This window comes from Labeo rohita, chromosome 1 (genome assembly GCF_022985175.1).
Source record: "Labeo rohita strain BAU-BD-2019 chromosome 1, IGBB_LRoh.1.0, whole genome shotgun sequence".
NCBI classification, from domain to species: domain Eukaryota; kingdom Metazoa; phylum Chordata; class Actinopteri; order Cypriniformes; family Cyprinidae; genus Labeo; species Labeo rohita.
Window position 1 is genome coordinate 25,940,830 of NC_066869.1, and position 13,534 is coordinate 25,954,363.

The 13,534-nt window shown below is 33.8% G+C and overlaps 1 protein-coding gene across 2 annotated transcripts in view; it reads right to left on the bottom strand.

Moving 5' to 3' along the window:
- Positions 1 to 13,534, bottom strand: part of arhgap10 (Rho GTPase activating protein 10) — a 79,929-nt gene that overhangs the window by 40,439 nt on the left and 25,956 nt on the right. For both annotated transcript variants that reach the window (XM_051117322.1, XM_051117332.1), the window contains exons 4-10: positions 9,900 to 9,971; positions 9,628 to 9,729; positions 8,077 to 8,187; positions 4,169 to 4,273; positions 3,434 to 3,563; positions 3,221 to 3,327; positions 3,020 to 3,114 (exon numbers count right to left, since the gene is read on the bottom strand). In XM_051117322.1, the coding sequence (XP_050973279.1) occupies positions 3,020 to 3,114; positions 3,221 to 3,327; positions 3,434 to 3,563; positions 4,169 to 4,273; positions 8,077 to 8,187; positions 9,628 to 9,729; positions 9,900 to 9,971 (722 nt within the window). The remainder of the gene's footprint in view (positions 1 to 3,019; positions 3,115 to 3,220; positions 3,328 to 3,433; positions 3,564 to 4,168; positions 4,274 to 8,076; positions 8,188 to 9,627; positions 9,730 to 9,899; positions 9,972 to 13,534) is intronic.

Sequence of the window (13,534 nt, forward strand, 5' to 3'; positions counted from 1 at the left end):
ACTTACCCTGCTGCTACATATGAAATCAAAACTCAACTCATTTACTTTATTGTAGATTACTGGTCTTATTGTGCATGATTTGTTTATGAACATCTCCGTAATTGTTTTATCAACATGTAATAACAGTCTTTCCATTTTTTTTTTTTAGGTTATGCCTCTACATTAGACAGTGTCATTTTAAGGGCACATATTTTGAGGTGTACGAGTTAATAAAAGAATTAGAAGAGTATTTTACACATGTATATGTATACATGCATGTAACAGAATTACATCCCAGCCTATATTTTCTAATGTTTTAGTCGAAATTACATTAGATTATGGAAGTCAAGGGCACATTCACATTGAGATTGATTCACCTCCTAATTTGGAAACATTCTGATGTGCTGATGTGCCATTGCAAAGATTCCACTAAGCAGCCTCATGATGAACATAATTATCGTTCCTCATAAACTCTGCCCAGGTTAGCTTTGGCTTTGATTAACGAGGGCCCTTAGTGTATCCTGGATGATCAAAATATTTTGATTTCCCTTATCCTCTGACGTACAAGACGCAGTGCTAATGAATCTCATTTGTTAATGTTAAATGTTAAACCCAGTAGTTTCAGAGGGATTTACAGTTCAAATGTTTTTCCATTCTTGTTTATTATCACCGTAAGTTAAATTCTTAAATCATAACAATCATAAAGGAGTAATTATGTGCGATGTGCTTCCTATTTTTAAGCAAAATAGTACCAGTTTACAGGCGAGTCAGAGTAAGTTGCTAAAACATGACTTTTTTTAACCATCATATTGTATTCTGGTCACTTTGATCACAGAGGATTTTCATGAAAATGCTAGCTAATGTTATAATACTGGACAAAAACCTACTGACTTTGCACAAAAAAAAAATTATAATTATTGTACTCTGGGATTTTTCCCCACTATACACACCAGAATCAGAAATGAACCTTTCCATTAAGTGGCAATGGAAACTGGAATTGATTTTCAGGGGCATTTATTTGTGATGGCAATTTTTATAATCACTTTATTATTATAAAAATCACGTTTGTCATGCCAATTACTTAAATTTACCCAATCAATATTTTAAAGTGTTGTCAATAACAATAGATTGTTTGAAATTGTATCTAAATTATACTAGTAAAAAAAGGAGCTCATAAGGCTGAAATATTATGACAAAAATCATTATTGTAGATTAGTGCTCTTTATATTGTAATGATTATTAATAACAATATAAAATGTTTTTATTTCATTTTGGGAACGTCACATTCTGGCTTTATAGACAAACATGTCAGTCCATGATGTTAACCAAGTCTAACGCAAGTTATGCAAAAACTCCTGTTATAATCATTCAAGCTACAAAATGAATCTTTTATTATATATATCTGCACTGTGTTGTTTATGATTAGGAATTCGCAAGTGTATTCATTCATTAACAGTTCTGGCATTTTCAGCATTGACTAATCTAAGCGCCTTTGATTGGCCAATGCATCCCTTTGTTCAACAGTAACACTTTGGTTGTCAGGGCTCAACGGTGCACAAAACAGCACGTAAAAAGCAATCTGATGCAGTGTGAGCAAATCTAAATGTAATTACGTGAACTGACACTTTTCATTCATTTTCACATTTCATTTTAATCGCGACAAATGTAATACGCTGTTTAACTGTGTACAGGGATTTTTTTGCCCCTTTGTCTTGAATTTATGGTGCATTTTTGTTCATTTTGGTGCCATTTTTTGCAACAAGCCCTTAATTTCTGACCCTGATATGCACTATATTATTACCAAATATTGAATTCCGTCTTTTTCATTATCGACTTATTTTCTTTCAATTAGCACAGATTTCGTATTTCTTTTGACTGACTGACTAACTGTAGGCCTCATTGATCTGAGCTTATGTCCCCTAAAAGTATTAAAGGAGAAGTCCACTTCCAAAACAAAGATTGACATATAATGTACTCACCCCCTTGTCATCCAAGATGTTTATGTCTTTCTTTCTTCAGTCGTAAAGAAATTATGCTTTTTGAGGAAAACATTTCAGCATTTTTCTCCATATATTGGACTGATATGGTGCCCCGAGTTTGAATTTCCAAAATGCAGTTTAAATGCGGCTTCAAACGATCCAAAATGCAGTTGTAAACGATCCCAGCCGAGAAAGAAGGGTCTTATGTAGCGAAAAGATCGGTTATTTTCATTAAAATAATACAATTTATCGACTTTTTAATGTCAAACGCTCGTCTTGTCTTACTCTGCCTGGACTGTTTTTTTCCGGTTCATGACAGTTAGGGTATGTCAAAAAACTCCCATCTCATTTTCTCCCTCAACCTCAAAATCACCCTATATCGCTGTTTTACCTTTTTTGTTAAGGGTGTTTGATCTTCTTTGCATGTTCACTTTGCAAAGACTGTGTCAGTACCTCTGCACCGATGCAGGATGATTCCGAAATGCGAAATGATTTTTGAAGTTGAGGGAGAAAAGATGATTGGAGTTTTTCGACATACCCTAACTGTCTTGAGCCAGACTACGCAGAGCAAGGCAAGACGAGTGTTTGAGATTTAAAAAGTATTTAAAATTTGTTTTGGTTTTTTTTTAATGAAAATAACCAATTGTTTCTGGGATCATTTACAATTGCATTTGGGATCGTATGAAGCCGCATTTAAACTGCATTTTGGAAACTAAAAAACAGGGCACCATAGCAGTCCATTATGTGGAGAAAACCGCTGAAATGTTTTCCTCAAAAAACATAATTTCTTTACGACTGAAGAAAGAAAGACAAACATGTTGGATGACGAGGGGGTGAGTACATTATATGTGAATCTTTTGGAAGTGGACTTAAGTCTAAGATTTGGTAATAATATAGAAAAATGAGTAATTCATACGAAATTTTTGAAAGGCCGGAAAATTATTTTTTGTGTAATGTTCTAATAATCTTTAATTAAATTACCTGATTTCTTGTGAATCACAAATGCATTATTAAATTTATTCACAGTTACCATCACAACTGGGGTCGCATGACCAACATACCGATCTGTGATCTCTATGTCTAGGCAGAACCTCCTGTCAAGAGTGTCTGTGGTTTTGCGGACACAAGACTTGATTGTAACAGATTCTGTCTCACCCTGAATGGATACAGAACATTTTGTGAACAGCAGATCAGCTATACATTTATATATTATGGGCCATGTGATTATCATGACTAATGTGTCAAGTGTGCTGATGATTTACCAGCTTCCCGCCTGATCTCTGGTCAAATGTCTTCATGTGTAGAATTTTCTGTTCTTTAACAAACGTGCAATAGCGTTTCACCCAACTGGATCCGAAAGGAGGAGGTCCTGTGGAAATAGCAATAACTATCAGCCATGCAACCAACGGAGCACATGACAGTCAGTAAAAGATAACAGGCACCTCAGTGTTACTAATTAAATTTGTGTTGCATACGTTTCTCCTGTACGTAAAGATAGCCTTCACTGCTGATGGGGCTGGTCTGTCTGTATTCCTGTGGCGACTCTTTGATTCTCTTCATTAACTCGTACACCTCAGAGCGTGTGCCCTCAAAACGACTTCTTGTCTGAAAGCAGAGGCACAAACATATCATAGTAAAATCAACAACTAACTTTTACAGATGCTGTGAGAGCCTGGTACCTGGGAATTCACTGAGATGGCTTATTACACAGTGAGTAACTTCCCAGATCCCATCATCGTGCTTAATCACGCTAATCTAAGAACCATGTTTTCAAGCTATACATCCTCAGAACTCTGACCCTGACCATCACACTTGATTTATAACTGATTAAAAACAAACATCAATGAGGACCGTGACGTGGTCCAATCAAATAGGACAGGGGAGGGAAGTCGGCTCACAAATGTCCGGCTTAGAAGTTAAACAATGGAAGGTCAATGCAAACAAAGGCCTTTAAGTTTCCTTTGGAAGCCTTGGCCCTTTCAAAATGCTGCTGTATCCTGTCTCAGTACCTCTCTTTCCATGTCACTCTGCAAGCCAACAGAGCTAACCAAAAGAAGCTGAGTGAAGACTAATTAATCTTGGAGAATCATGAAGAATGATATTTGTTGGATATATACAATGAAAGTGTTGAAACCAAATGGAATACAGATTACAGAAATAAAAAAATAAATCCAAAGTTCTGTATTAAAGTCAAAACCATTATTACTTACGTTTTGAATATTGATTTGAAGGGCCTTTTTATAATGGTCAAAGTCTTTGGCCAACTCATATCCCTGATGATAGAAAGTAAATACAGTCTGAAAGAATGCCAGCATCTGTATGAGAGAGAAAGAGAGGAGTTAAGGAAATTAATAAATGACAACTCATCTTCTGGGATAGACATTCTCAAGTTCACACTACCAGTCAAAAGTTTTTGAACAGTAAGATTTTTAATGTTTTTTTAAAAGAAGTCTCTTCTGCTCACCAATCCTGCATTTATTTGATCCAAAGTACAGTAAAAGTATAAAAAATATTTGTACTATTTAAAATAACTGTTTTCTATTTGAATATATTTTTAAATGTAATTTATTCCTGTGATTTCAAAGCTGATTTTTTAGCATCATTACTTCAGTCACATACACCAGTCCTTCAGAAATCATTCTAATATGCTGATTTGCCGTTCAAAAACATTTATAATTATTATTATTATTATTGTTGAAAACAGCTGAGTAGAATTTTTGTCAGGTTTCTTTGATGAATAGAAAGTTCAGAAAAACAGCATTTATCTGAAATAAAAATATTTTGTAACATTATAAATGTCTTTATCAGCACTTATGATCAAATAAAGCATCCTTGCTTAATAAAAGTATTAATTTCTATAATTAATAACTTCTATAACTCTTTGATCACTCTTTGAATAAATTACATTTTAAAATATATTCAAATAGAAAGCAGTTATTTTAAATAGTAAAAATATTTCACAATATTACTGCTTTTGCTGTATTTTTATATCAAATAAATGCAGGCTTGGTGAGCAGAAGAGACTTCTCTAAAAAACATTAAAAATCTTACTGTTCAAAAACTTTTGACTGGTAGTGTATATAATCAATCTTCATGTCATATAATAAATCCCTATGTAATAAAAGACACATTTTCAAGTAGAAAGTCATACAGATGTCCATAAAAAGTAAACGTGAAAGTAATCATTTAAATATTTGCTCTGCTAAAACTTTAAGATTCAGTATAAAGGATAATTTGCTTATGCAATCTACCAAACTGTGTACACACAATGTGCGTCAATTTGTAAGAATACTCGCCCCACTTGTAAACAGCTTGGACACACCAATATTTATATGAAGCTTTTGTGTGTTAACTGTACCAAACGTAACGATGTTGCACTTAAAGCTCACCAAATATACTACATTTAATTATTTGATATCAGGTAGGTTACATTAAAGTTCAAAAGCTTTTTTTTTGAAAGAAATTAAAGAAGTAGTTCACTTCGAGAAAAAAAAAATGTACGGATAATTTACTCACCCCCTTGTCATCTAAGATGTTCATGTTCTTTCTTCACTCGTAAAGAAATTATGTTTTTTGAGGAAAACATTTCAGGAATGTTCTCCATAGGTGGACTTCAATGGATTCAGTTTAAATGCAGCTTCAAAGGGCTATAATCGATCCCAGCCGAGAAAGAAGGGTCATATCTAGCAAAACGATCAGTTATTTTCTAAAAAAAATTGACAATTTATATATTTTTTAACCTCAAATGCTCATCTTGTCTAGTTTTGCGCAAACTCTGTGTATTCCGGTTCAAGAGAGGTCATTGTCCTACATCGCTGTTTTACCTTTTTTTGTAAAGGTTTGACCTTCCTTGCGCGTTCACTTTGTAAACATGGGGTCGGTACTCCTGCAGCGGTGGAGGAGAAAATGAGATGGGAGTTTTTCGACATACCCTAACTGTCTTGAGCAGAATACACAGAGTTCATGCAGAGATAGACAAGATGAGCATTTGAGGTTACCAAAGTATATAAATTGTCAATTTTTTTGAGAAAATAACCAATCATTTTGCTAGATAAGACCCTTCTTCCTCGGCTAGGATCGTTTAGAGCCCTTTGAAGCTGCATTTAAACTGTATTTTGGAAGTTCAAACTCGTGGGCACCATTGAAGTCCACTATATGGAGAAAAATGCTTTCCTCAAAAAAACATTTCTTTACGACTGAAGAAAGAAATACATGAACATCTTGGATGACAAGGGGGTGAGTAAAAAGTGCTTGCTCTGGAAGTGAACTTCTCCTTTTAATAGATTTGTTCAGCAAGGATGCATTAAACTGATTAAAAGTCACAGTAACTACTGTACATTTAAAATGTTTTGGTAACACTGTACTTAAAGCCTTTATGTATAATACATTATAAAGGTATTCATGATGTACACTGTAATGCATTACATCATTTCAGAAATAACTGTAACCTAATTTTAAAATGCATTATAATATTTGTAGGTTTGTTTTCCATGTGTTTTAATGTGTTACAATTTTTAAAGTTGTAACAACTAGTATTTATGTATTAATAATGTATTATAACCGTAGTTACAATTATTCATAAGATTATACAATGCATTATATGGTGCATTACAAGGCATAATTAATGCATTAAAACTACATTTCTAATGCATTAAATATAAAGGTTTTAAATAAAGTGTTAAAGTTTCTATTTCATACAAATGTTGTTCTGTATTAAATAATATTAAAATAAAATGTTTCATGGTTTTCACAAAAAGCGCCATTGATAATAATAAGAAACATTTCTTCAGCAGCAAATCTGTAATATTAGAAAGATTTTTGAACGTGACACTGAAGACTGCAGGAATGGCAGCTTTGCTGTCACAATAATATTCATTTCACAGGAATTTAAATTGTGATAATATTTCACAGTATTAAAGTATTTGTACTGTACAAATAAATGCAGCCTTGGTGAGCATTAGAGACTTTCACAAACTTCTTAAAAATCAAAAAATCTTACAAACCCCAAACTTTTAAATGGTAGTGTATATACATGTAGAATAATTTCGGTGTTTGCAAAGAGTGATGACGTTTTTGTTAGGCGGAGCTTATCTGGTAGCAGAAAATTACAGTTTTCAAGTAGAAGTCTAAGGAAGCCATGGAATAAAAGAATAAAAAAGGTAAATTTGAGTCTGTATTACAAAATTCTCACTTTATTCTCACAATTCCGAGATTATATCTCACAATTCTAATAAGAAAAATCAACTCGTCATTCTCTTTTTCGCCCTCGGCTCAGAATCATGAGTTTATAGCCCACACTTCTGGCTTTTTTTTTTTCTCAGAATTGACAAACTTGCTATTGTTGAGTTAAATCAAGTTATAAAGTCTGAACTAGGAGACATAAACTTGCATTTGTGAGAAAAAAGTAGCCGGTTTTATCCAAAGTCCATCTGTTTATCGTCTGCGTTTAATTTCAAATGCCGTCTTTGATGACAGTTTTCTATAAAAATTATTTGCATTCTGATTCTTACATTCAAAGGCACAACAACACATTTTTTCACATACTCCATGGATTTTACCCTTTTACCTCCACTTGTTACCAGTGTTTTTCTGCCACCACAATGCGCACAGCTGCAAGTGATGTAACTGTTACATCTACTCCAAAGTGGTCTACATGGTTATGGTTGACAATGTTATTATGATTTAACCTATCTGTATATATGTAGTGTCCAGTTATCATTTTATAAGTAAAGAGATTCTTATTTTTAATTCAGTTTTGTATAAAATTTGTCTACATCAGGCAAAAGAAATAGTCTTACTTCATTCCAAACATAGCCCTCATTTGTGCGATTCGGTTTGGTAGTGGTGCAGAAATTACACACAACAGCTTTAAGTGTTATGGCAGTACTTATGAAACAGTGTATGTACTGTATACACAGTAATGTATATTTGTAACTTTTATTCTGGTGCTGTACAATCGCTTCACAGCATTGAAAGTATATTTCAGTAAATGTGTTTCCTTTCTTTTTTCGTGATAAGTAACAGAATGTCAGATGATATCGACAGGCAAACAAGACGGCAAACAATGTTGAAATAAATCAAGTTGAATGACAATCTGGACGAAAGGTCATGCACTCACAGGCTCGACACACTCAAACTTCTTCCTCTCCTGTATCTCCTGCAGCTTGCAAACATACTCCAAAGAGGACTCCTGAAAGTGCTGTCTCATCACTTCCACTGACATGTCCGCCTGAAGACGGACAGAAGGAAAAGAACCATAACAGTTGAAATGAAAACAGGGAGAGAAATCATTACATACAAATAAAAAGTGACTTAGGATATGCAGGTAGAGAAATGTTTTTTCAAAAAGCTGTCATATTTCTCCTGTGTTTACTTGACTGTGTGTTGCTTGTCTTTACAGGCCTTATTCTGAAAATGGAATCTTTCAAAAGCAAGAAACAACATAGATGATGTAACTGTGTCTGAATAAACAGTACTAAACACGAACTACTGTACTATAGTTATTAGGTGTGCAAATACAGTTAAATACAGTGTACCACACCGATGTCTCTTAGTAACATTTCTTTGTGATCTCCATCAAAAATTAACACAGTAATGTCGGTATTAAGTCTCAAGGCTTTACCAAAAAGACTTCTTTAAGCTATTGTTCTGTGTGTTAAGCATTCTGGTGTGTATGGAAGACAGGAATAACGCTCAAATTCAAGCAGCTGACATCTTAATAACCACAGTTTCTTGTAAACAAGAGAAATGGATGCCAACAGTCTAACCCAAATGGTGTTTGTAACATTAGCTAGATCTTTATATAATATTACTTATTGGAAATATAATCATCAGATTTTTTTATAAACTGACAGATGCACTGTTTTGTTTATTATGATTAAGTTCATGCATTAAACTGTATGCCTTTTTTGGAATGTAAATGTAGGACAGGTGGGAGAGATTACTGTGGGAACAAAGAACTTCATCATTTATAGGAATCATACACAACAGTCTGACTCAAAACAGCCCAATGGTAAAACCACTGCCCTTGACTCAAACACACACACACACACACACACACACACACACACACACGTCATACAGTCTTCAGTAACGTAATGGCCCACCATAAAAATATCAACAGTCTATAGTGCTATTTATGCTCAATGTATACAATACAGGCATGATGGGCATGCCATAAAAGGTTATGTTGCCCCCACACTGCTTGATCAAAATTTAAGCAGGATAATACACTGCACTCTTATACTTTCCCAGGCTTAGAAAGAACTTGGGTGAGATGTCTAGCTTTATAAATATGGTAGAAATAACAAACCTTTAATTACGCAAAACAAAAAAAGCAAAAATCACAAAACTTCGTCTTCTGTAGGTTATGTGCCCAGTCTTCGAGTTTCTACACTAAATAACTACAACAAACAGTATTGTAAAGAATATAGCAAACCACTGACCTTACATTTAAAAAAAAAAAAAAAAATATATATATATATATATATATATATATATATATATATATATATATATATATTTTTTTTTTTTTTTTTTTTTTTTTTTGTTTTGTTTTTTTTTGTTTTTTTTGTTTTTTCCTCTGAGATACACAAGGAAAGTACCATTTCTAAAAACAGTTTGCATTACATATCCATCTTGTGTGTGGGAAGAATGAAATGTGAAGTACCTCTTGTAGTTGTGGCTCTTTCTTCTTTGCTGACATGTTTAAAAGTTTCTCTAGTGAGCTGTAGTACTTCTCTGTTTCCTTCTCGTACCTCTTTCTCTCTGCCTGAAGATAGCATGAGAACATATGCAATGGAGGAACTTACTATTTTTAAACGCATGTTACGAGAAGCAAGTTTTTCAAATACTTAACTGGTTCCAATAAAAGCACAGTTTTCCATATCTTTTACATCAATGCAAACATGTGAGAGATGACGAGAAGAGCTATGCTTTTACCTTCGCTGAGCCGAGATGCTCTTTCCGAAACTTTTCTAAAGGCTTCATCAGTGTCTCTGTGATGTTTCTCATCTGTGAAAAGAAAATTGGTTGGATATAGGACATCATTTAATTTATTTTTACCAAACATTAGCAGTAGCAGGATGATTTACTTTAATCAAAACTTGCACAAACAAATTCATCGATTTAACCGGAAGGCTGCATGAAATATTAAAACCATTCAGAAACCATAATAAAGCATAGTGCTATTGTGAATTCAAAAAGGCTGCAATTCAGTTCAATTTATTTATGTGCGTAGGTTACGTGCATATCAGAATGGCTGCTCCACACAAACATTTCTCATTTACATGTGTGGCGCATCTCAAACTCCATCTCTGCATATTTTTATGAGTTTGGATTTACTATAACATTTAATTAGGAATGCAATGTGTGCAACTTCATCAGATTTGTAAGATAAATCATTTATGAACCTACACTAACACAGGAGAATACTACATCAGCATCTTTGAAAATATGCTAACTGTTCATCGCGATTTCAAAATTAAAGCTCAACCCCTCACTCTGAGTTTACACGTTTCGATGTCCACATATTAAAGAAATTACAGTGGCTGTAGCATTTCTGTTGTATTGACTTGGCCAAGTATTAAAGATTAAGTGGACGTTTAAATTAAATGTTGTTTGGTCAATATTAAACAAGGAGCAGATCACACAGCAAAGTGTGAAATCAATCGTCGGGCCATTGGCGCCCTATGCAGGCCTTTGATATAATGCATAATATACATTAGTTCTATTGTAGGGCTGTCATTAACGATTATTCTGGTAATTGAGTAATCGGTCGATTATTCTGACGATTAATCGAGTAATCTGAAAATTGAGGTAATAAATATAGACCTAAGCAAACAATAGTCTTTGAAACAGCTTAAAATACATGCATAATAGCAATGAAGCAATAATCAGCTCAAATAAAGTATCAAAAGCAAGTAATCATATGGTTTTATTGAACAAAACTGTTAAAATACATAATGTATTACAAACAATAGAGCTAATGTATATTAGACATTATATCAAATGCCTGCAGAGGGCGCCAATGTCCTGGCGATCGTTTTTATACTTCACTGTGCGGTCTAATCCTTGTTTAATATTGACTAAACAACATTTAATTTAAATGAACATTTAAAATGTAATATTTGTCCATTTCTTTATGACAAAAATGCTACAGCCACTGTCATTTATTGAATATATAGACATCAAAATGTACAGTACAAAGTACTCTGCCAAGTTCTGCCAATCAATCGTCAAAACCGATACATCGGTCGACCTCTAGTAAAAAGTAAAGGTTTCATCTTTTATTTTGAAATCACGATGAACGGTTATCATATTGAGAAAGATGTTAATGTATTCTCCTGTGTTTGCGTAGATTTATAAATGATTTACCTTTCAAATCTGATGAAATACCTTCCCAGATGAATGTTATAATAAACCCAAACTCACAACAATATGCAGAGATGGAGTTTGAGAAGCTCCATGTAAATGACAACAGTTTGTGTGGAGCAGCATTTACTGTGAATGGAGCCGCTATGCAATGCACGTTCATAACCTACACGCACGGAAATAATTAAAGCGCATATATTAAACCTGCATCGCATATTTTTATTTAACTGAATCATAGTGTTTGTTAAACCACAACAGCATTATCATTTATTATGATTTTTTTAATGGGTTTAATATATTATGCAGCTTTGGAAAATGGTCTAATAATGCGTTTCATGGATTCTTGTCCGTGGAATGCGCCACTTCCAGTGTTTTGTTGATTACTGGTCATGAGCAAAATACAATCAAGGATTTTTTTTTAAATCGAGTACTCAAATTGAATCGCTTGTTAATACATTACGTATTTTTAGTTTTGTTCAATAAAACCATATGATAACTTTCGATACTTTTTTTGAACCAATTATTATTGTCTCATTGCTATTATATATGTATTTTAAGTCATTTAGGGTCCGTTCACACTTGTCATGACTGGTTTGATTAAAACAACTCTGATGCGATTGCTCTGTTAGTGTAACACGAACTCTGGTGCGGTTTCAATAAATTATGAATGCAACACAGGCCAAATACTTATAAATGAACCAAAAACAGGAAGTAACGACAAGATACGATGCTATGCAACATGATTTCACGAAGGGAACAAGCGGTTTATCCAAAACAAAATGAGCAGAGGGCAAACGTGGAGCAACGAGGAGGTAAAGTGCCTTTTATGAGCTCTTTGTGAGTTTGCAGGTGGTGAAAATAAAATCATATACACACAACGAGTGTGTGCTTAGTCCATACCACAGCACGGCTTTAAGTCTCATGCACCTTCTCCTTTTATTTGGAATGTTTGGTGAGTTCTGTCACGAAATATATGTTATTGAACGTGACCAATCATGTTGTGAATGTATAAGTATGCCTTTAGGTTCTGTATCTTTAGGTTCTCTGTCAAAAATGCCAGTGTGAACGCTAAGCGGACCAGGACCAAATGTGACCCTGGATGACAAAACCAGTCATAAGGGTCATTTTTTCAAAACTGAGATGTATACATAATATAAGCTTTCAACTGATGTGTGGTTTGTTAGGATAGGACAATATTTAGCCGAGATACAACTATTTAAAAATCAGGAATCTGAGGGTGCAAAAAAATCAAAATATTGAGAAAATTGCCTTTAAAGTTCTTCAAATAGTGTTCTTAACAATGTATATGACTAATCAAAAATTAAGTTTTCATACATTTACAGTAGGAATTTTACAAAATATCTTCATGGAACATGATCTTTACTTAATTTCCTAATGATTTTTGCCATAAAAGAAAAATCAATAATTTTGACCCATACAATGTATTTTTGGCTATTGCTACAAATAAACCCCAGCGACTTAAGACTGGTTTTGTGGTCCAGGATCACAAATGTATCATTTTCTTTTTTGGTCCCGACCAAATGAACCAAGAGATTGAACTACAAGTCTAAACGCACCCTTAAAGGCCATTGTTTGCTTAGGTCTATTTTTATTACCTCAAATAAATTAATTTTAATTATACGATTACTCGATTACTCGTCAGAATAATCGACCGATTACTCAATTACCAAAATAATCGTTAGTGACGGCCCTAATTTCAATGCTTTACCACAAAGAAGTTTTGTATACGTCGAGAAATGTATTATTTCCATCACCAGTTTTGTCTTGGGTTAACACAAAACACTATGAGAGATTGCAGAAGTTTTGTTAGTGAATGCAAAGCTTCTGAGGGAAATGCAAAAATTTTGTGAGCAAATGCAAACGCGTTGAAATCCTTGCAGGGGCTTTTGTACAATAGTATGGATGCAGCTCTACACAATTCTGTTATGATTTTTTTAAGTAAATGATTTTGTAAATGATTACTTTGTGGTTCAGCAACACTTTATTTCCCTATCTGAAGTAATAAACAACATCGGAGAATTCAAAGCAGTTTTTCAGATAGTAATCATCTTGAACAAGAGGGCTCCCACAATGTTTATTATCATATAAAAACATATCTTTAGCCTGAAATGAGGTGATGAAATAACAAAAGAAACCCACTGTATGATAGCACTCCGACAGATGCAGAACCACTGCACTACGAT